Raw genomic sequence first — 21,373 nt, 5'->3', positions numbered from 1 at the left:
TCTGCCTTTGATTATTGTTGCGCTTATGTACTATTAGTTGCATACGCTGACTTGCCACATGCCACATCCCATGCCTCAATCTCACAATCACAAATATCCCCATCTTCAGAACAGACGGCGCAGTTCAGCCGAAAGTTTAGAGCATTAAAAACTTTTAAATGCGCTGCAGCTAAAAAATTGCATTAGCTGCAGGCACAACTTGCAACAACGACACCAAATGCTTCACTTCCTTACAAAAATTTATCAAATTTTCGAAAAACAAACTTGAAATTTCACAAATGAATTTATATAATGAACATTATGTTAATACTAATGGATGTCTTTTCAGTTAAACGAAAGTTTTGGTAGTTGAAATATTTAAGATTGACGATCTGGAAAGTTTATAGCCAAAAAATAGTATACACATATAATATACAATAATTATGGGAAATTTTTTGGAAAATATATTAATTAATTAAATGAGCTTAGTTATATCAAAATTATTTCAAAATCTAGGCAAACAATTCAAAACTAATAAATCTAGAACAATGCCATCAGTCGTAATATTTTTTTTTATATATTTTTATATGATTTATAAATTTGAAATACAATTGTACAATTGATGACAGACAAAAGCAACAGACTAAGATGGATATTGACATTTTTATGGAAACATTATTTAAGATTAAGATAGACCTTACATACTTAAAGATTAGACATGTTTAATGGTATTCCATTCCAAGGGTTTCATGGTATTCCATTCCAAGGGTTTCATGGTATTCCATTCCAAGGGTTTCATGGTATTCCATTCCAATGGTTTCAAGGTGGAGAGAGGAGGCAGGGGCTTACAGTCTGAACCACTGCACTGTGTTTGGGTTTGAGTGCCACTGCCAGTTTGACTCTGACTCTGATTCTGATGTCCATTTTCGGACGTTTGTGTTTGACAGCCCGGTCCAGTTTGTGTCTGTGTCTGAGTTCCATCTGCTGAGGTCTGAGTGCCGCCATTTGAGTTGCCATCATGGCACTGAATCTCAATTGGTGCCGCCTATGTGAGAGGTAAAGCTGTACATGTCTCTCTTGCTCCACAGAAGTGTTAGTCAATTTTCATTACCTTGACGCTGCTAGAGCAGAGGAAAATTGTCATGGCCATGGCCAGAAGATAGACAACACGAAAGGATCCCATGTTAAACGCTTGGGCAGCAAACTTGAACTGAGTAAATCGCCTGACCAGTCAATTCCTTTTTATACCCAACCAAGACAACATTTACCAATACATAGATTCGACTTTCATTTGCATTTCGAACGGTCAATCGCAACTAGCCGAAGAGTCTGATAAGAACACATGTGTTTTCTTGATGGGAAGATTAAAATTCTAAGAAGTGGAATTATTTGATTGCAAACGCGTAAGTTAGGTCAGAGTTATGTTGGCAAAAATCAAATTGTTATCGAACTATGCTTCGATATCGATTACAAGCTTAATTCTATTTAATGACAGTTGGCTTTGTGGATTACATTGTTATCGCTGGCAAGGTAAAAAATATTATATTTTGCAGTTCATTAACATGATAACAGACAGAGCTAATTAAAATACAGTCATTTCTCGCTGTAAAGCACTAAAAAAAAGTAAGGAATTTGCAAAAAAAAGTCAATTTTCAGACTTTGGATATTTCTAACTTGCCTTCTCTTCATTTCAAAGATTAAGTAAAGGTCTTCCCCTGGCGGAAAGTTTTCTATGGAATTGTTTTTAAATTCATTTTTTTCTCTTTACGGCACTGAAATTTTTATATGGAGTTTAGACCTACCAGGACGTTTTTAGGTCTACTCGATACGGGCCTTTATAAAAACTAAAACTAAGTTTTTTAAAAACGAAAATATTTGTACACTTTGCATGATATTTGTTATAAACATCCAATTCAAAAAATTCAGCTCAGGAAAAAACTTAGAGAAACTTCAGAATATGTTGTGAAATGTTTTTCTGACTCCAATTTATATTTATTTACTCAAATTTATGTTTACAGATTGTATTTTATTTATTTATTTTGAACCCACTCTTTAAGAACTTTGTTCAATCCCTTGCAAGTTCGTTACACATGAGCTTTACTGCAAGCTACATAACTTGATGATAAAATAATGTCTTAAAATTATGCAATAATTCCAATGGCCCTTTCTTTTGTTGTAGTAAACTGCCATATTATTAAAATCGTTTCAATCTATACTTTTTTAATAAATGCTCATTTATTTATTGACTTGAACAGAACTCCCTCTTCTCCTCACTCCTAGACATGGGCAGCTGCCGTGGAGGGGACATCAGCTGGAGTAGAAGTCGAGCTTACAGAGTCAGCATCAGTTGAGCTGGTAGAAGCATCAGCAGAAGTCGTAGGAGTACTTTGGGTACTGACTGTAACCCCAGCAGTGGTCACTTCAGCAGGAGCTGCGGATGTGGTGGGAACTCCGTTCCTGAGGCAGGAATCCAAGAGATCGTATGTGGCAGCCGTGTCACGAACATAGTTGCTCTCCGTGGTATTGGTGCACTGATATTCCGTATCCTGAGTGGCCTTGATGGCCTCAGCGAGAGTGTTGGCGGTGCTGGCTGCATTGGTGGCAATGTCATAGATCACAGAGACATCTCCTTGAGCCTAAAAAATTGAGAGATAGTTACAGTTGACGTTTAAATTTTATATTCCATTTTCCACTTACGGCAGTGGCATAGCAGTTGAAGAACTTGGTGGTGTCGTTACCGGTGCTGTTGTCACAGCTGGTGAAAGCGCTGCAAAGTCCATGCACTTCCTGTTGATAGATAAGCTGATCCTTTTGAGCCTGAGTCGTCAAGCTGGCGATCTGATTGTTGGCCGTGGTAATGCAAGCCTGATACGAGCTGGAGAAGGTGGCAGCCACCTCGTTCAATATGGGCAGATACAGGGCAAAGCACTGGGAGGTCACATCCGGAGAGACGGATATATCCAGATTGCGAGCATTGGCATTAACCAGATATTTATCGAGAGCTCCCTGCAGCTGAGTTTGCACCAAACTTGGCTTGGCCTAAAATACACAAAACGAATCACAAGTTTAATCTTTCACTTCACATAATGCACTTGATTGTTCCTTAGATATGTACTTGAATTGAGCTGAGGGCAACGCTGGCCAGGATTAGCACACTGCAGAGTAGTTTCATGTTTGAGTCGTTTGGGTGTTCGTCAAGTACTGTTTGTGGCCCCAAGCTGGTGCTAATGCTTTATATACCCAGCAGATAGGTTGCCCGAAATGATTGATGCATCCGCAAAAGTTCTGTGTGAATTTGTTGTCAAGTTCCACAAGTCGGAATTGTCGTTCCCCACAATTAGACTACCTCATCAGGTGAAAGGTACGTTACGGCCAGCGATCAATTAGGTGGGATTAATTCGACCCAAGCACACAAAACGACTTCAAATTGCTTTGCATGTGCATTTCAATTGGATGCCAAACGTAATACGATTTCCCAGGGTCAATTGCCAAAAATAGACCCAGACTGATAACCTGATAAGCGTGTTTCGACTTGTTGGCATTGCCAACTGCCGTTTGTACACACGACTAGATTCCTAACCTGACTAATGAAATTTTAAGCCAATATATGCGCCAATTTTGACTTATCAGCTTATGCCAAGTTGTTAACACATTTTTAATTAAGCCAACTGATTCGAAGAAATCATCTTAAATTTACTAAGTTTATTTAACATCACTATAAATATTATAAATAATTTGATATTTATGTACCTGTTCCTTCCTTTCGGAATTTACAAATGGGAAACCCCTTATTTGGGGCTTTTTCATTGCTAACTTTTACTTTGTTCTCTTTGCCATTTAGAAATAAATCAAATTAGTCACAATAAGGGAGTTAGACTTTCACAATGGATGTGCAAATAATTAAAATTAATTGCATGAAAGTAAAGTTCCTGGAACTGAATCAGTTTAATGAAAGCATGCGTAACTAACTATGACGAAACAAAGAGCTTAATTTATAAACTACCAACTGAAAGTATTTCTAAATTTATATACATTTTGAATTTCACAATATATATCTGGAATAGTTGGATTAACAACTAAAAATGTGTAGTTTTACTTTCTAGCAAATTTCACCTAAATTTTGTGTCAAAAATATTGCTTTTACAATTTTCAATAATTAGAAGTTCTGTTCCCGACTTCTGCTAATCATTATAATAAATTCCCTCAAAATTAAGGCAACGCAATGTTAGCAGATATTATGTAGAAAGTTGCCAAATAAATTTCATTTAATTTAACGCACGCATAAAAGTCTGCAACAAATTTGTTAGTGAGAATTACAGTTTGCAAAGCACTGTTCTTTGGGTTGAGGACTCATAGCGATAAGAAAATTGATATCGAAAAAATCGTTGGCAAACAAACGATGCATCAATGTCGAATTTAACAATAATCCCTATTATTGGACCTCAACAATTTGTGCAGTTTAAGGCCAGACACAACACAAAACAGACATGAAAATCATATACATAACTCTGCTATGGACGCAATTGCTGGTAAGTTGAGAATGGAATATTGTTGACTTGGCTGATGTGGGAGGGAGGATGCCAATTGTAGGTGGCAGAAACATCTAGAAGCATGGACAGCTTGTCGGAGTATTTGGAGAGCCATGATCTGGTCGGAGTTGGCAATACAAAGCATTGCTTTGCCAGATATTTACCCCAACTGGAGCAAGTGGGAGAGACCTGGTCGGGGGAGTACAATGATTGCCAGCAGAATGCAACGACGGTGCGTCAAAATGTGTTCACCAAGGTGGATGGCATGCAAGAAATGATACGAAAGGGAGCACTCGAAATAGATGGATACATCGGTGGTTGCCTGGATATCAAGGATGTCTTGGATTTCTTCAACTGCTTTGGCAAGCTGGTAAGCACAAAGCACAATGAGTATGCTAATAATTGTAATCCCTTCTCCATTTTCCCTTCCCTTCCCTTCCCTTCCCTTCTTGGCAGTCCAAGCAGCAGTTGACCAACATGTACGAGATATCTTTCAATGCCTCTGAGAATGCACTGAGTCTCAATCAGCAGCTGAATGGCATTGATATGGAGAGTTATCTATGCACGAATCGCACAGAGCAGAGTTATGTCCTGGCAACGGCACATATTTTTACTGCACTCGATAAATGCCTGGAAGAGGCTGCTAACTTGGCTAAAACCAACGATTAAATTCATATCTATACTTTACTAAAATCTAATAATGCTCATTTTTTACTTATATTTAAAGTGCTCAGTTCGGTGTTGGGTGCTCGGCGAGCTCGATGCGACATTGTTGCAACTTCTCGTGCGCCTCTCGCATGCTGTTCACATACACGACTTGGGCCTCGAGGGTGCACAACACCATCGTGCGTTGCACCTCATTGTAGTCCTCACGCAGTCGTGTATGGGCGCTTGTGGCATTGTGATTAATCTCCGTGATTAATTGCAGATTGCGCCTACCCTGTAAAATAATTAGAGAAAGCTATTAGTTAAGGTTTGACTCAAAAGCAGCTGAAAAGCTTAAAGTTCCTGTATGGTGTTACACTTAAGCATTGGATTAATCTTAATTTAACCTATAGCTGCAGTTTTGAGCAATTTCAAATGAGCCTTTAAGTTTTCTAATACTTCCACTAAAAGCTATACTAAATCATTATACAAATTTTAGAAGTTGAGCGGAGTAAAGTTTTTTTGAAAGCACTAAGCTTTTAATTTATTTGATTATCTGTGTACTTCGCAGCAAGTGTACATTCTTGAACTGTAAAAATGTCAAATGAATTAAAACTTTAACTGAACGTTAGACTTCAGCACTTAAATAATCTTTATTAGCATTGAAAAAGCTTTGCATAATTAAAGCTATCAACGCTTGAACTGTAAAAATGTCAATAACTAAAAACTTTAACTATTGAGAATAGGCTAAATTAAAACTTAAGCTGAACGTTAGACTTCAGCACTAAAATAATCAGTAAAAGCGTTGAAAAAGCTTTGCATAATTAAAGCTATCAACGCTTGAACTGTAAAAATGTCAAAAACTAAAAATTTTTACTAGTAAGAATAGGCTGAATTAAAACTTAAACTGAACGTTAGACTTCAGCACTTAAATAATGTTAAGCATTGAAAAGCTTTGCATAATTAAAGCTATCTACGCTAGTGACGAAACCAGACCATAAAAGAACACACGCGCAGTAGAGTATATAAATAACACCATAAATAACACTAAACAATGGAACACTCACACTGTCGTTAATACACGCAAGGTACTCAAGATCATCGTCGAGTGTATTGCATAGTTCCAGATTACCGCATAGAGCGGTACGTCCGATTTCGATTTGTGTTCGCTCCAGTTGCTCATCGATAGATAAATCGATCTTTGTTTCGTTGGCCGTCAGTTCGCAGAGTTCATGGCTCAAGGCGAAGATACTCGAGGCATTGGCACTTGCCAGCAGATAGTCATCGTGACACTCGTCGATTGTTGCGTCCGACCACACTGTAGATATGACCAGTGGCTCATCTATATCTATGCTGCATGCCACGTTTAAGCGTTGCAGAGCCAACGGCAACAGCACCAGCACTAATATAAATTTCCACTGGCGACATTTAGTCTCACCATTCAACTGACTACGCAATTGTACCGCACACATTTAGCTAAAGATTTTGAATGGCGCTACGAGCTCTCAACGGGTTCTAGTCGGCAGTCGAGTGTGTTATTGAACGAGTATCTAATTGAGCATTTCCTACTTTATTCTGAGAATCTAATTCTGTTTTGGCAGCTCGTATAAATGCTGCCAATCGTATAAGTGACTTAGATTGGCGTATCAATTGATATGTGGTCGCTATCTTCTATCCGCCAGTCGTTTATTGATCTACATTTTTTATTAATCAATTATTACACTGAAATAAATGATATAGAAACAATAAATACTATTTTCTAGTGCAATCTTTATTACTAATTACATCGCAGGAGCTTATCAAGACATGTGTCTATGAGCATATACTATATATAATATATACTTACACTCGATAAGTCTCAAGTACCCGAAACCACAAGACTTTTTTAATCAACCCTAGAAGTATGCAACTTTATAAATATATTTTCGTTAATTTTTGGCTTCTAACATTTAAATTCAATTATTTGATAAAGTTTAATTTTTTGTATGAAGCTTAATATTTGGAAAGCTTAAAAGAACTTCATGAGCTTTTGCAATTTGCTCTTGAAAGTCAACGGCAAGAACTTCAAATCTTCCTCAGGAGATTTCTCTGTCGTGGGCTCTGGAGCTTGAGTCGGTCCACGAGTAGCGGGTTCTTCAGAAGCGGGTGCCTCGGTAGAGGGTGCCTCGGTAGAGGGTGCCTCGGTAGAGGGTGCCTCGGTAGAGGGTGCCTCGGTAGAGGGTGCTTCGGTAGAGGGTGCATCGGTAGAGGGTGCTTCGGTAGAGGGTGCCTCGGTAGAGGGTGCTTCGGTAGAGGGTGCCTCGGTAGAGGGTGCCTGGGTAGATGGTGCCTCGGTAGAGGGTGCCTCGGTAGAGGGTGCCTCGGTAGAGGGTGCCTCGGTAGAGGGTGCCTCGGTAGAGGGTGCCTCGGTAGAGGGTGCCTCGGTAGAGGGTGCCTCGGTAGAGGGTGCCTCGGTGGAGGGTGCTTCGGTAGATGGTGCTTCGGTAGAGGGTGCCTCGGTAGATGGTGCTTCAGTAGAGGGTGCCTCGGTAGATGGTGCTTCGGTAGAGGGTGCTTCAGTAGAGGGTGCCTCGGTAGAGGGTGCTTCGGTAGAGGGTGCCTCGGTAGATGGTGCCTCGGTAGAGGGTGCTTCGGTAGAGGGTGCCTCGGTAGAGGGTGCCTCAGTAGAGGGTGCCTCAGTAGAGGGTGCCTCGGTAGAGGGTGCCTCGGTAGAGGGTGCATCAGTTACTGTTACTGGAGAATCTGTTGGTTTCGCAGTTGTAGTGGGCTGATCTGTCGGGACATCGGTGCCCACACAGATATTGAAATCGTTATCGCACTTCTCCAATTCGCGGGCATATTCAAGACGAGCCTCGTCCACACAGTTTTTATTAGTACTATCGATGGCACTGTACGCGGCATTAACTGTATTGAATTGGGTATTAGCATCGCTGTTCAGTGTGAACATAACTTTGTAGCTGTCGGCGGACTGAAAGAAAAATAGAAATATTATAGTGTCGGGTTTTTTATTATTTTATTAATTTACCTTCAATAAAAAGCATCAATATTTAAAAAAAATTAACAAAATAAGAACTTTATTAAAAAAAATTAGCATAAATATAAATGGGAATAATATAAAATTATGATTTGTAAAATTTTAATGTAAAAAAAAACATGTGCGAGTTCTGATTCAAAAAACAATATCTTTTTTCTAGCATGGGAAAGTAAGGAACACCTACCGCATTTCTGTAGCAGTCGAAGAATTTCAGACCATCATTCTGTTTCTCACAGGACGAGAGGGTATCACACATGTTATCACTGCGTTTCAACAAATCCTTGCGCTGAGCGTTGCTCTGCTCGGTCACCTTGTCCTTGGCCACCTGAGCAGTGTTAACACACGTGCTATAGACCTTGTTGTAGTTGGCCATAGTGGTCTGCTGATCGATTATGTATTGGCCGAAGCATGCGTTAATCAGATTGGGATCATCGCTGGCAGCGTGGGCTGAAATCAATGAGCGCATGGCTTTCTCTTGCAGACCCACAAAGGGTTCAAGAGCCAAGTCCTTGAAGGACATATGGGCGCTGCAGCCAGCGGCCAACAGCAGGCACAGTGCAATCGAGAACTTCATAATATTATTCCAAATTCTGATATCCGTTTGTCCGAGAGGGGAAACTAACTTGCCGTACCGAAAAGTTGCGATTTAACTGACTTTCAACGTGGTCAGCACAACTTTTTATAGCCCCCAAAATTGAGATCGGAGACTATCTGAAAAGATTATTGATTAAAAACTAATCAAATGGCACAAGACAATATGGAGATTGTCCTAAGGTTTTAATAAGTTTTTAACGCATTTCATTTAACAGTACATTATTTATATTTTATAAATGTGTGTCGTCCATTGCTAAAAGGCAAACAGATAAGATAAGCCTCTAGTTCTATTGAAACCAATATTTCTAAAGGCCAAACGGACCGTTGGTCAGCAGAGGTAACACTGTACCTATTATTTAACTGAACGCTGACTCATTATTGAAATGGCAGCTATCAGTGATTATTATTATATTATATTTATTATAAGTTAAGCAGGGGAACTTTCAACAAGACAAAACAAAATCATTTTATTGAATTTAAGTGTTCTTTATTTGATTATTGAAGAGAGTGAACTTCATCTTTATTTTTAATTTTTAGCTAAATACTGATTAATTATCATAATGTTGATTATTTCCAATTAGTTAAATAGGCGAACTACGGGAACAACACTAATAGGTACATCTTGTAATGTAATCCAATTGCTCTTTATTTAATTATTGAAGACAGTGAAGTTTAGTTATAAATTAATCATTTTTTTTATTATTGCGATATTGATACTAAATGGATAAATTCTTTTTTTTTCTTTTGCAAACTCGACTTATTTTTAATAATGGTTTAATGGCGTTTCAACCACTTTTGGATGTCGGCCATCATGCTCTTCAAATTGTTTTGCTCGAGTGCGGCACGGGAGAGATCCTCCTCGGGAAAATTCTCCTTCTGCGAGTCGTCTTCTGTTGTGGGTTCAGGGGTCGGTTCTGGGGTCGGCTCAGCGGTAGGCACAGTAGGTGGTTCGACGGTAGGTTCGGTGGTCGGTTCAGCAGTTGGTTCAGCAGTTGGTTCGGCAGTCGGTTCAGCAGTTGGTTCGGCAGTCGGTTCGGCGGTCGGTTCGGCGGTCGGTTCAGCAGTTGGTTCAGCGGTAGGCTCAGCAGTTGGTTCGGCGGTTGGTTCGGCGGTCGGTTCGTCGGTCGGAGCTGGTGGTGGGGTTGTGGTATCACTGGGCACAGGCGCTTTTCCGCTCACACACAGGTTCAACTCCTCATAGACATTGGACGTATTCTCCACATAGGCACGCTCCGATTTGTTGGTACACATATATTGATCGACGTCTATGTTACGGTAGAGCTCACGCACCTGGGCCAACAACTCCGCCGAATTGGCCGAGATCTCGAACATGGTCTTGGTATTCTGGGAGCCCTGTAAATGATGTTTGAAAAATGAGTTAGGATACTTTTTTTTTTCAAATCTCATCGAGCTATTCAACTTACGGCATTCGTGTAGCAATCAAAGTATGGAATGGAATTCTCTTCCTTACTGCAAGTCTCCAAAAGTTTGCAGGCATCGGTGGCAGATTGATTAATTTGGGTGCGATCATCCTCGGTATTATCATTGATTTGCTGACGGGATGCTTCGGCAACATCCAAGCATTTCGCGTAATCTGTCTTGTAGGTTTCAGCAACCTCGCTCAATAATGGCAAATAGTAATCGAAGCAGGAGAGGGAACGTGTTGGATTATCTTGGCTAATATCACGAGACTGGATCATGAAGTTCATCAGGCCAACGTCGGGCAAGTGAATTTGGGGCACAGCTTGGCTAAGGCCAATGGCCAAAAGCAACACACACACTTTCGAATACATATTTTAGTTAAAATAACTATTTGTGTCTTTAATGGAAAGAAAACTGTTTGATTCGTTTGGTTTGAACGTCGGATTCGTTATTGGACTTTAACGCAAGCGACTTCCATATTTATAGGTCCGTTTCTCAAGTGGTACGGTCCATAAAAAAATAACATGTTGTGTTTTACTTGTACATTATTGCCATTGTTATTACGTTATTAGATTTGGTTCTATCACTTTAGCTATCACCTTATCAAAGTCGGCTGGCATTATCATTCTTATCATTAACCGGTGACGGCGAATAACATTTCCCTGGAAACAATTGAACATTTCTTTCAACGTCAGGAATAATCTTGAAACTCTTTATTGCGTCTCGTGAAAGTTCAAATACAAAATATTTGCACATACTTGAATATTTTTAGGAAATGAAAACCCAAATAAATATCTAGCAGTACATATTCAGCTGATTGTCTCGTCTATGAGAGGCATTGGACTGGTCTATTTTTAGCTTTGATCTTATCTTCATCGAGTGCTTATTTTAAATAACATTTCTATATTATTGTTCCAAGGAAAACCATATCAATTAAATGGCTAATCAGTTTACTACTTGAAATGGGTGGTTTTGCTTAGGCTCCTTATCAAATATGGATGTCATCATGTGTTGCGATTGGTCAGCTCTCTTATCAGTTGCTCACACACTCTTAGATATCAAGCACACGAGCATTGGATGAACACAATTATTGTACAAATAATTAATTTAATTCTTGAAATTCTTCTATGGATCAGTATCAGCCACAATTCCTAGCATTTATTGATCTGGCCTTAATAACATTGTTAATAGAAGTTCGCATTTGTTTACACTTGTCTTAACCCAATTAAAACTAATCTCTGTCTGTCTGTCTGTCTGCGACCTTCTCAACTCTTCGCACCACGTGCTTTACTACGTCACTATTAATTAAGTACATAAATTGATGGACAACAGAGTATGAATCATTTTGGAATTTCATAAGTACAAAAGTCAAATAAAAACTGCAATTCAAAATGATATTTAGTTTTGATAGTAATCTTAGTAAGCTTGCTAATTTTATAGATAGTTTTTTTGATAGATAGTATTTATTTAATTGAAGATAACGATTTTAATTCAGTCTAACGTTTGCAGAATGTTACCTCTTTTCCAGAGTATTAAAAACCTCAATTTTTAAGCTTCTGCTATTTAAAATTATAAATTTTGAACAGGATAAATTTGTATTTTTAACTTGTAATATGCAAATTAATTTTATTTCTGTTTTGATTATTTAGATCTAAAGTGAGAACTTAAATTAATTCTTATTATAAAAGTCCACAAGTAATTTGGGTTTAACAATTATTATTTTAAATCATTGCAATCGTTTAGTAAAATAATATAGATAATTGCTATCAGTCTTCTCTAAAAGTGAGAAAATCAGGAAGAGAATTTCCATCCCATAAGGTTCTTCCAAAGACAATGTGAGTTAATGAGTCAACTTTAAAAGCAAAGAAAGCAATTCTATAATTAAATCTGCAAGTGTACCTATTTTAATTATTTTATTTATATTTTAAAAATTATTTTGCAAGTGATGAAAAATCTCATCAGGAAGAAGAACGTGCTCAACACCTGTGCGTGGGTGTGTGAACCACAGAAAGGCACGAGGAGAAAGCGGCAATTGCTAATTTGCATATCTTAATTGCGTTCTTTGTGCGAGAACTTTTTGCCATCGCAGGAACGGGGTAAACAGGACACTGCAACTGCAACTGCATTAACATTGCACACACAAAAGTGCAACTAGGCGACGCTTTAAATCAGCCCATGGCTCCATCCTGTGGCAAGGACATTCCCAACAGTTATTGGCTACATTTTGGAGGTATGTGTATTAGAGTGGGTCCATTTTTTTCGCGACAAAGCGGTTATGAAATTCGTAATCTACGATGAATTCTAAGAAAAATTGCCCAAGAAACCACATGTCTAAAATCAATATCGAGCTTCCATTTTATTCGAGAAAGGTTTTCATGTGTTTTGTAAAACTAACCTCAAAAAAAAAGCCTCAAAAAAGCATTTAGAGATAAGAATTTGTTGGCGGTCTTAGCTAGTTTTTTTAAAATTTATTTTAAGCATATGCACTTTTGTCAAGCTTAAATAAAATAGTTCATTTTGCATTAATTTTAAAATTCAATTGAAAAGAGAACGCCAACCTATTTTTATCTCTAAATTCATTATAAATCGCCCTCTATTTAGATTTGTAATATTTTTTGTTTTAGAGGTAAGTTATACCTAACAGACAATTACGAATTTATGAAATAGTTATAGCTTCTCTGAAAAGTAGAAGCTCGATATTGATTTTAGACCTATGGTTTCTTGCGTAATTTTTCTTAGAATTCATCGCAGATAACGAATTTTTCTTACTCCATACAAATTGACCCACTCTAATGTGTATATCTGTGTATGTGTGTGTGGGGCAACATTTCTAATTTGTTTTAATTGCAGTGACAACAATGCCGCAGGCAGCAGCAACAACAACAATTGCAATCAAAAGACAAACAAAATTAAAATTAAATGAAAATCGCCGTTCGCTAAAAGCAACAAGGCAACAAACTGTATATTTTACTGTTAAATGCTTGACCTTAAATTTACCATTTGTAGTAACATGGATCGACTTAAGGCGGCCTTAAGCTTTGCCCAACTATAACTGGAAAATGTGAAATGAAAGTGCAGCAAATGCAAAACTTTTTGTCCACAAGAAAAATAAGCAATTCTTAATGTGAACTGCTTAGCATACCCTGTACTTATGCCAGCAGAAACAGGAGTATGTAAAGGAAATTTTTTTATTTCTCTCTGCAGCTTTAACTGGTAAAGCACAATTAAATTGTAAGCCATATTTTCTTTCAATACAAATGATAAGTTTTTAAATCAATTATCGTAAATGTTCAATTGTTTTTAATTACTCTACAAATTTCTGGAAAGTAACAGGTGTCATTTTAAAGATATTTTGACACCTTATTCATACCTTAATCAATCAATTTAAACGATATCACATTTCATTTGCTTAAATGCATTTATTTTGTATTTTTGTATATTATAAAAATGTTTATAATTCTCGTAAAAGTTGTTCGAGTATCAAATGTCATTGGTAATTAAACTTTATATGGAAGAATTACACGTAATGGGTATGTGCTAGTTAATCACACAGTACTACTAGCTCTACCCGTTAATTATGTAAGTTATACTCGTACTCGTTGACTTGCAATTGGTTTAATTAAGTTTTTCTATTTAAGTTGTCACTTGATGTGGCCTCCGTCAATATTTTCTAAACATTATGTTTGGATTGCCATAAGCAACCTTTTCTTGCATTCCATTATGTAGTTTGTCCATTTATTTACCCCAAGTAAATTAGAAAAGTTGTCTAATGTTTGTTGATTCAAATCTCATAAACCATGTAGTCTAGTGTCTTAGCGAATTGAGCCATTTCTTCAGCTCGTTACTCAGATTATTCTGGGAACCGGATACTCCCGAGTTGGTGGTGGAATAACTGGTTGTGGTTGAGGTCCTAGGACTACGAGTACGTCGAGTACGTCCAGTTGAAACAGAAGTCGGTGCACTTGATGTTTCTGTGGAAACTTCAGTGGTACTTTGTGTTGATGTTTCTGAGAAAGTTTCAGTTGGACTTTGTGTTGAATCTGTGGCAGTTTCCGAAGAAGTTCCAATTGATGCGGCAGATGTCGTTGTCAAAGGAGTCTTTGTGGGCACGGGTTCTAGACCAATTAAGCAATTCTGTAGATTAATGTACGCCTGATCCGTGTTGAGTTCATAGCTGCGCTGTGAGTTATTGATGCACTGATTCTCTCTGAACTGAATCAATTGAATGTCCTGCTGCAAGTCGCCATAATAATCGCTGGCCGTGCTTGAAATATTATACATGGCTCTGACATTTCCACTGGCCTAGAAATTTAATACAATGTTATTTTAAGAATATTTTCGAGTATCTCAAAAGCTTCACTTACCACATCTGAGTAGCAGGACAATCCTTGCAAGCTGTCGGCTTGATAGCTACAATCAATTAATTTCTGGCAGCTGGAGACTGCAGTGTCATTCAGGGAGCTCAACACCTGTTTGTATTTATCGTCCACCTCAGCAATCTGCAGCTTCGATGTATTTTGGCAATTTGCATAGTCCAGCTGATACTGCTTTAACAGCTGATCGAAGACATCGCTATAGTATTGAAAGCATTCCAGGGAACGCGAAGGATTACTCTGCTGTAGGTCGCTGGTGCTTCGCATCGCCTGCATCAATTTGGATTCCCCCCAAGTGGGATGAGGAGTTGCCCAGGCACAGGCAACCAGGCAGGCAATCGGTAGCAGGAATCCACTAATGAAATTCATTTTAATTTACTTCCTTTACGTATTTGTTTGATATATTTTTCGATTATGTTGACTCTACTGTCCACTGTCGACTTCGATGGCAACCGCAAGTGTCCACAGTTTTTATAGTCGAGTCATGTATTAAATGTTATAGACCTAAGGCTTTGGGCTTCAAAACATGACAGGCTGATATGATCAAAACTTAATCATCAAAATGCCCTACATTTTTGGTAAAAAAAATGTTAATTTGTTTTTGTATAAACTGTAAGAAATTGTTATCAATGTGGTAGCGTTATCTATTGATTCTAAAAATACATTCAAATATTTTTAACAGCTCATTTAATTTTTAACTATACTTTATTAAATTTATCACATTTTTAACCACTCCTTTTTTTTTTTAAATAGAAAAGATCATCAAGGATATTATATCGAATATATGTATATTTTTGCTGATTTCTGCTGCGAACTCGTATACCCTACTCGAACTGTTACAGCGCACAACAACGTGAGGAATTTCGCGAATTTGTTAGACTTTGTATTGAAATCCATTAATTTAATTTAAATGCCAAATGCGTTGTCTTTGTTATCAAATTAATTCCTTGGATATATTTGTCAGCCATTAATAATTACGCAAGAACGAAATCAAACGTGCCGGTCAAGCCCCCGAACACAAGTAGTATCTCTGACTAAGCACTCAAAACGTTTCCGTTTCGACCAACTTATCATTCAATTGAATGTCAAATCAGAATGATTTTAAAAAAGAATTAAAAAAAATGGTAAACAACAATAGATTGTGCAGTAATTCGTAGAATGAACTTGAAGAACGTTAACTTTCAGTAATTGCCAAATACGATTTCGGGCAAGAAAAAAAAAAAGAAGCCGAAGATAGTCGAGGAAGCACTTCATATAATGCGTCGCATCAGGTTTTCAACCTTCAAAACGGGCGAAATTCATTTTCATTCTCTCGCAAAATGCCAGCAATTTTTCAGGCGCTGCCGCAACTTCTTTTCCTCCTCTCCCTCCCCCTGTTGCATTTCTCAGCGCTCCTCCTTCTATCTTTCTCTCTGTCAGCTGGGGCATCTAACAATGCATTTTCAATTTTCCAATTTCAGCGCCCTCGCTGTTTGATGCATGTCGAGATGGAGCGCTTCTGCCTCGCCGTACCACAGAGCGTATGATTAATTTTATTTACTTAAAAGCAAATGCAGCGCCTTCCGGCAACGTAGCTGCATACTAAGCGTTGTGTTGCAACTGCAGCTAACGAGTTGGTTGCCCGCCTTGGGGCGCCTTCAAGAGCTGTCAGCGCAAATGAAGTCGTGTGGCAAATGTCGGGTCGACATTGAGTTACGTTGAGTTAACTCCTGATGGATTGCCACAAATCAACCGAACTAAGCAGCTGCAAGTTGAAAATGGCTAACTTCTCGTATTGTAATTGTTTGCTAAACACACTTACTCTATTTTATTTTGGCCATCTTCCCGTTGCAAACATGATTCACCACAGTAAATCCTAGCAAAAATCAACTTTGATAAACGTTAAATTAATTTACGACACTTCTGCTCTAAATTCAATTTAAAACATCATAATTAATCCCACCAGTTGTGACTAACGTGCAATTATCGTTCGCTATCATTTTATTGATTACGATAGCTCATTTCCGATTTCGTGACCAGGAATACCCGTGACTATTCATACAAAAAAAAAAAAAAAACGCTTTACAATCAATTGTTGATAACAAATAAACAAGCAATTGATAACCAGCAGTAATTGTTTTTATAGAATTTATTACAAGCTATTTAGATTGTATTCTAGTTTGTCCCAGCTTTATCTTTGACTATCGAAAACCTTCTCACCTCAATTCTTATTTGACAACTGGGATTCGGGATTCCCATACTCTCAAGTTCTTGACATTTATAAGTATGAAAATTCTGGATTTTTTTGGGCCTTGCAAATACAGAATTGTATATTAATTTAATTGTTTATATTTTGATTAATATTTATTGATTTATAATGCATTTTATAATTGTTGTCTAGCAATTTGAAAATAAACGTGTGAAGAGTACTTGCTTTATCAGCAGATAATTGGCTATAAATTGCATTCAAAATATTCCTAGAATTTTCATTTGTTATCAGATTATCGTTAAATTTACAACATATACTATGGACAATCTGAAGTATATATGTACTATCTTATAAAATCCCCTCAACAATGTTTTAATCGAGTGACGAAAGCGTTGTTCCACTCCTAAAACTTCTGATAAAAATGCTGTGGCGAAAAATGTTGCACTCTTATTGCATCGAACGAGTATTAAAGTTTCAAAATGTATTGGATTTGTTATAAACCCTTTAGAGTTGCGTCTAACTATTTGATATACAGAGAATTTTAGCAATTTTATCAGCAAGCATGCGGATGACACTAGTATAAACATTATAACCGAACAATTGTTATTGATATTTTTTTTATTATAGAAATAGCGATAGTAGGAAGTTGATGGTTATCAGTATGTAATTAAAAAGCAAATATATAATAAGGGAAAGACACTTACACACATATTGTTGGTAATAATTCCTAATATAACGTGAGGCGAAAAACAATTGGCGTTAATTATTTTTACAACAAGCATTAAGTATACGCACTGATGTCACAGTTATTTTTATACATGTACATAATATACTTAAGTGCAACTGTGTGCGAGTCCAAAAGGGAGAAAGAGAGAGGGAAACACAACAAATTGTTGTGCAGTAATAACAAAAGAATTTACGATTGCAATAACAAGAAGTGCGGACAATTAAACACGCTCTCTCAATGTGGATGAATGTGCCTGGAGTGGGAATGGATGCGGTTAAATGTGATTTCCTCGTGCGGCTGTATGCTAGGACTGTCTGGCAACAGGAATAGAACTACAAATAGAAATCGTCATAAAACTTGCCAAAGCGAACACAGAACTAGTATTGACGGGCACGCTTCCAGTTTATGAAAGCGCGTGAAATTCAATTAAAACGCTTGTTCGATATTAGCTGCAATGCGTGTCTGCTGTCTGTGTCATAAACAAGCTTATTGAATAAAATTGAAGGGCATCAGCAACAACAATAGGGGCAACAGATACAGCAGCAGTCAGTGGCAATGGCAGTGGCAATCATTCAGCTCCTGCTGGCAGTTTCACACAGTATTCCATACCCTGTAATCAAAGTTCTAGTTTGCAGGGGAATTCACTTGCACTATCGCATTGATAATGCGTGATAGAAAATAATACGTAAATTTATAACTTGGCATAATATACAGATAAGCTCCACTACGATTTAAAATTGATAGTCTAAAGACAGTACTCTTACCCTGATACTCATTTTAAGTATGCCAATAAATTTGAATTTGAGCTGCGCACTTACTAAATTGTTTACAAGTTGTGTTATTTTATTTTTTCAGTTGTTTTTTAATTATTTCTTAATTCTTTAAGCATATTAAAATATTTAAATAATTAATTCCCAACATTTTAAATAATTTAACTTGGGATAGTATAATTTTAATTAAATATAAATTAATTTAATTTAAATTATAGTACGATCGATACTTATTCAGCTCTAAAAAAATAAGGCAACTGATAGTTCAGCCATCGCCATTTTCACGCTTTAACTTTGCAGATTGCAATCGACAATAGTTTTCATGTGTTTTATGCTCTGTGGGCGTTTGATTACTGTCAAAGCATTTGCGTCAATTTTCTCCGATTAGGCTTCATGCCGCATTGTCTATAAAGATTATATTTAGTACGCTGATTATAATCAACTATCATTTCAGCCAAAATAGCGGACATACCTCACGGCGGACGAGCCATAGAGGCGGCATCATAGTTCTCTGTTTTGATGAAAATTAATTAAAGTAATGCCATGAAGAATGTAATGAACTTGTCGCTGCCGACGACAATCAAAAGTGTCCGGATACTGCAGCTAATTGTAATTGCAGTAAAAATTTTATTAGCCAAGTGGAGAAGGAACAAAACCTGACTTACTGCCAGTTGCCATAAAGTGCAGTCGCCGACCAAATACTAAACCGAACCGAGTCCAGACTGTTGCATAATAATGAAAACTTTCGCCTTGTTGCACACACAGAGAGACTGGTTAGAGTCTGAACACAACATGACCAGCTGGCAGAGTCTACCAACTGTTTTGACTCCCCAACCAGTCAGTCATTTGAGTGCAACGAATGGAATGCTAACTAATTAAATTTGTACGAGTACTCGGATTCGTTCTCCTACTCTTACTCTTACTCGTTCTCTTACTGAAATATTAGAGAGGTTGTTGCATGCTGCAGCTGAAGTCTGGCCTCTGTTGCGGCCTTTCTGTTGCATGTAATTGCTGCCAGTTTCAATTATTGTTTTAAATTTCTCATAACAACTTAAACAACGACTACAAAGATTCACTTTACACTCTCGTAAAAATGAATTTGGTTTGGATTTAAATTTATGTTACAAGTCGTCAAGAAGTTGCTGCTCAATTTAGAGGCTCGATTACGACAATCTTGAAATTCCTTTTGGGCTTAATAACAATTTTTGAATGTGAAAATATTTTTATCCACTTTCTCCAAGCCTTAACAATAAAATGTTGGTAGCTCTAATAGAGTGAAGCAGAAATTATCCACACATTTAAGCTAAAGTTTATTTTATTTAAAAGGTTCTTCAACCAATTTATAACAAGTCATAAGAATGAAATTTAATTGCGACCTATTTACTTACCAGTTAAGTTCTTTATATTTACTAGAGTGCAAATAACTACCTAAGAACCGCAAAAAAAATAGAGAAAAGGGAGAAAAGCTAGGAGAACTGAGAACCACAGTGAATAAGCGCACAAAGTTGTCGCTGCGAAACTATTTCATAAGCTTTAAGATGGCAACCACAAAAAAATACAAAATAATATTAGAGAAATGTGTAAAACTGAAACTGAGTGATGCGAAAAAGTCAAAAGTTGCTGGCTTGTCGGCCTGACCAAAAGAGGCAACGAGCAGCAAAAGCCGCAGAAACACAAAATGAAGTCAACAAAATTGTTGGCGCCATGAAAAAAGGAATAGAGGAAAAAGGAAGCACGAAGGAAAGGAAGTTGGCCCCAGAAAACTTCAACTCAAAATCAGTTAGTTGGAATCTCAAGAACATACTTATATACATAAGTAGCTATTTATATAAGCTATGTTATATCTATTGTCGCAGCTTAGGCAGCGTTTAAGGTTCATAATAAATATTTGCCAACAATGTTGATATAATCAATGTGAAAGAAGGAATCTTTGCTATCTGAAAAATGCAATAATAGCGCTTAAGCCAACAGAAGCAAATATGTGCAACTCACTAAGCCACATGAATGCACTTAAACTAGCTACTGCCAAATAACGGTTATACGCATTAAGTCTGCTATTTACAATTCCAAACTTGGCCAACTCTGCATGTTGCAGAAAGGTACAAAATGCTACAGCTGACGATCAAAGCTATTCGTACTGCAGATAAATGAGCTAAATTTGTGCGGGTTGTGGAATTTAACAACTGGAATTCACTAGAGAATTCAGCAATTTCGCACTGAATTGACAATAAAATGCCTGGCTGAAACTATGCTACAGTTTGCGGACTGCAAACATTCTAGTTTCTTGTCATCTAATTTTTATAGCATACTTTTTAACGCAATATTTTTAGGCGCTCTGCACTAATAAAATATCTAATGAAAATGCATAAAATATAAAATTCTTAGGTTTTGATTCATAGAAATTCATATCTTCTATGCATTACAGTCAAACTTTCAGTCAGTCAAAATTATGAAAGAATTTTATTGTTTAATTTTTTTTGTATACTTTTTCAATTTGAATGGGAATTTCAACTGTATTAAAGCCTGCTTATATATGTGTTACGCTTTAATTTCGCCAAAAACTCAATTTGCATTGGAATTGCATAATTTATGCAGGCATTAAGTGCACAACTATGCAAAATGCAAGGCTTATTGCTCTACACTTAAATAAATAAATAAGTATTAGTATTTTATGAGGCAGTAGGACAGTAAAGAGTAGAAAGGATGGGGTTATTGGTGCCATGAGTATGATTAAATTTGCGTCGACGTTACACGGTTATTGTTGTTGCTGTTGAGCTGATAAGCCTCGTACAGTGTTTCATGCCTCGGCTCATAAATCAAGCCAAAATTCAAATGTTATCAGTTTGCGGAATATTCCCAAACTACGTAATAGGGGCAACAGTTACCCCTGTTTATATATGTATATATACTATATAAATAGTAGATAATGAAAAGGCTGCTGCTCTGTAAGCTGCCACTGCAACAGACTTCTCTTTCTATGTACAACCTCGATTCTTTGTGTGCTTAAAGAGTATCTTGTGGTTGTTCTGCGCCTGCTCTCTGGATCATCTTGCTGTTGATTTGCCATGGCAATTATACTCGCTTCTAATATACAAGAGACACATACACACAC

At 37.3% G+C, this 21,373-nt stretch overlaps 7 protein-coding genes and 1 long non-coding RNA gene across 14 annotated transcripts; 2 read left to right on the top strand and 6 right to left on the bottom strand.

Moving 5' to 3' along the window:
- Nucleotides 1-533: 533 nt before the first annotated feature.
- Nucleotides 534-1,247, bottom strand: LOC117785405. The gene is made up of 2 exons (XM_034623390.1): nucleotides 1,091-1,247; nucleotides 534-1,024 (listed from the first exon to the last, which is right to left on the bottom strand). Exons 1-2 carry the CDS (start codon nucleotides 1,160-1,162, stop codon nucleotides 692-694), a joined length of 405 nt encoding a protein of 134 aa, XP_034479281.1. The 5' UTR covers nucleotides 1,163-1,247; the 3' UTR covers nucleotides 534-691.
- A 943-nt stretch (nucleotides 1,248-2,190) lies between these two features.
- LOC117785402 (mucin-5AC) lies at nucleotides 2,191-3,228 on the bottom strand. Its single transcript, XM_034623386.1, has 3 exons — nucleotides 3,095-3,228; nucleotides 2,677-3,018; nucleotides 2,191-2,615 (listed from the first exon to the last, which is right to left on the bottom strand). Exons 1-3 carry the CDS (start codon nucleotides 3,149-3,151, stop codon nucleotides 2,256-2,258), a joined length of 759 nt encoding a protein of 252 aa, XP_034479277.1. The 5' UTR covers nucleotides 3,152-3,228; the 3' UTR covers nucleotides 2,191-2,255.
- A 1,146-nt stretch (nucleotides 3,229-4,374) lies between these two features.
- Nucleotides 4,375-5,213, top strand: LOC117785404. Its single transcript, XM_034623389.1, has 3 exons — nucleotides 4,375-4,508; nucleotides 4,570-4,878; nucleotides 4,965-5,213. Exons 1-3 carry the CDS (start codon nucleotides 4,467-4,469, stop codon nucleotides 5,175-5,177), a joined length of 564 nt encoding a protein of 187 aa, XP_034479280.1. The 5' UTR covers nucleotides 4,375-4,466; the 3' UTR covers nucleotides 5,178-5,213.
- On the bottom strand, nucleotides 5,179-6,680 carry LOC117785403. Its single transcript, XM_034623387.1, has 2 exons — nucleotides 6,221-6,680; nucleotides 5,179-5,448 (listed from the first exon to the last, which is right to left on the bottom strand). The coding sequence occupies exons 1-2, from the start codon at nucleotides 6,623-6,625 to the stop codon at nucleotides 5,239-5,241; spliced, it is 615 nt and encodes a 204-aa protein (XP_034479278.1). The 5' UTR covers nucleotides 6,626-6,680; the 3' UTR covers nucleotides 5,179-5,238.
- A 228-nt stretch (nucleotides 6,681-6,908) lies between these two features.
- Nucleotides 6,909-8,852, bottom strand: LOC117785398 (salivary glue protein Sgs-3). 2 transcript variants are annotated; one of them, XM_034623378.1, is made up of 3 exons: nucleotides 8,372-8,852; nucleotides 7,498-8,121; nucleotides 6,909-7,302 (listed from the first exon to the last, which is right to left on the bottom strand). In XM_034623378.1, the coding sequence occupies exons 1-3, from the start codon at nucleotides 8,759-8,761 to the stop codon at nucleotides 7,162-7,164; spliced, it is 1,155 nt and encodes a 384-aa protein (XP_034479269.1). In that variant the 5' UTR covers nucleotides 8,762-8,852; the 3' UTR covers nucleotides 6,909-7,161. The 2 variants fall into 2 exon arrangements, with proteins under 2 accessions (XP_034479269.1, XP_034479268.1); XM_034623377.1 differs by having other exon boundaries at nucleotides 7,082-8,121; nucleotides 8,372-8,833.
- A 657-nt stretch (nucleotides 8,853-9,509) lies between these two features.
- LOC117785399 (protein TsetseEP) lies at nucleotides 9,510-10,666 on the bottom strand. 6 transcript variants are annotated; one of them, XM_034623382.1, is made up of 3 exons: nucleotides 10,206-10,666; nucleotides 9,817-10,134; nucleotides 9,510-9,696 (listed from the first exon to the last, which is right to left on the bottom strand). In XM_034623382.1, the coding sequence occupies exons 1-3, from the start codon at nucleotides 10,572-10,574 to the stop codon at nucleotides 9,556-9,558; spliced, it is 828 nt and encodes a 275-aa protein (XP_034479273.1). In that variant the 5' UTR covers nucleotides 10,575-10,666; the 3' UTR covers nucleotides 9,510-9,555. The 6 variants fall into 6 exon arrangements, with proteins under 6 accessions (XP_034479273.1, XP_034479271.1, XP_034479272.1 ...); XM_034623380.1 differs by having other exon boundaries at nucleotides 9,510-9,852; nucleotides 9,937-10,134; XM_034623381.1 differs by having other exon boundaries at nucleotides 9,510-9,840; nucleotides 9,937-10,134.
- Nucleotides 10,667-11,980: 1,314 nt separating this feature from the next.
- Nucleotides 11,981-13,312, top strand: LOC117785406. The gene is made up of 2 exons (XR_004617509.1): nucleotides 11,981-12,433; nucleotides 13,054-13,312. It is a non-coding gene; the product is annotated as an uncharacterized LOC117785406 (long non-coding RNA).
- Nucleotides 13,313-13,802: 490 nt separating this feature from the next.
- On the bottom strand, nucleotides 13,803-15,028 carry LOC117785401 (cell wall integrity and stress response component 2-like). The gene is made up of 2 exons (XM_034623385.1): nucleotides 14,568-15,028; nucleotides 13,803-14,505 (listed from the first exon to the last, which is right to left on the bottom strand). The coding sequence occupies exons 1-2, from the start codon at nucleotides 14,943-14,945 to the stop codon at nucleotides 14,008-14,010; spliced, it is 876 nt and encodes a 291-aa protein (XP_034479276.1). The 5' UTR covers nucleotides 14,946-15,028; the 3' UTR covers nucleotides 13,803-14,007.
- Between the last annotated feature and the right edge of the window lie 6,345 nt (nucleotides 15,029-21,373).

Source organism: Drosophila innubila, assembly GCF_004354385.1.
Source record: "Drosophila innubila isolate TH190305 chromosome 2R unlocalized genomic scaffold, UK_Dinn_1.0 1_C_2R, whole genome shotgun sequence".
In the NCBI taxonomy this organism is placed as follows: domain Eukaryota; kingdom Metazoa; phylum Arthropoda; class Insecta; order Diptera; family Drosophilidae; genus Drosophila; species Drosophila innubila.
The sequence above is the reverse complement of the archived record's forward strand: the minus strand, read 5'-3'. Positions and strand labels throughout refer to the sequence as shown.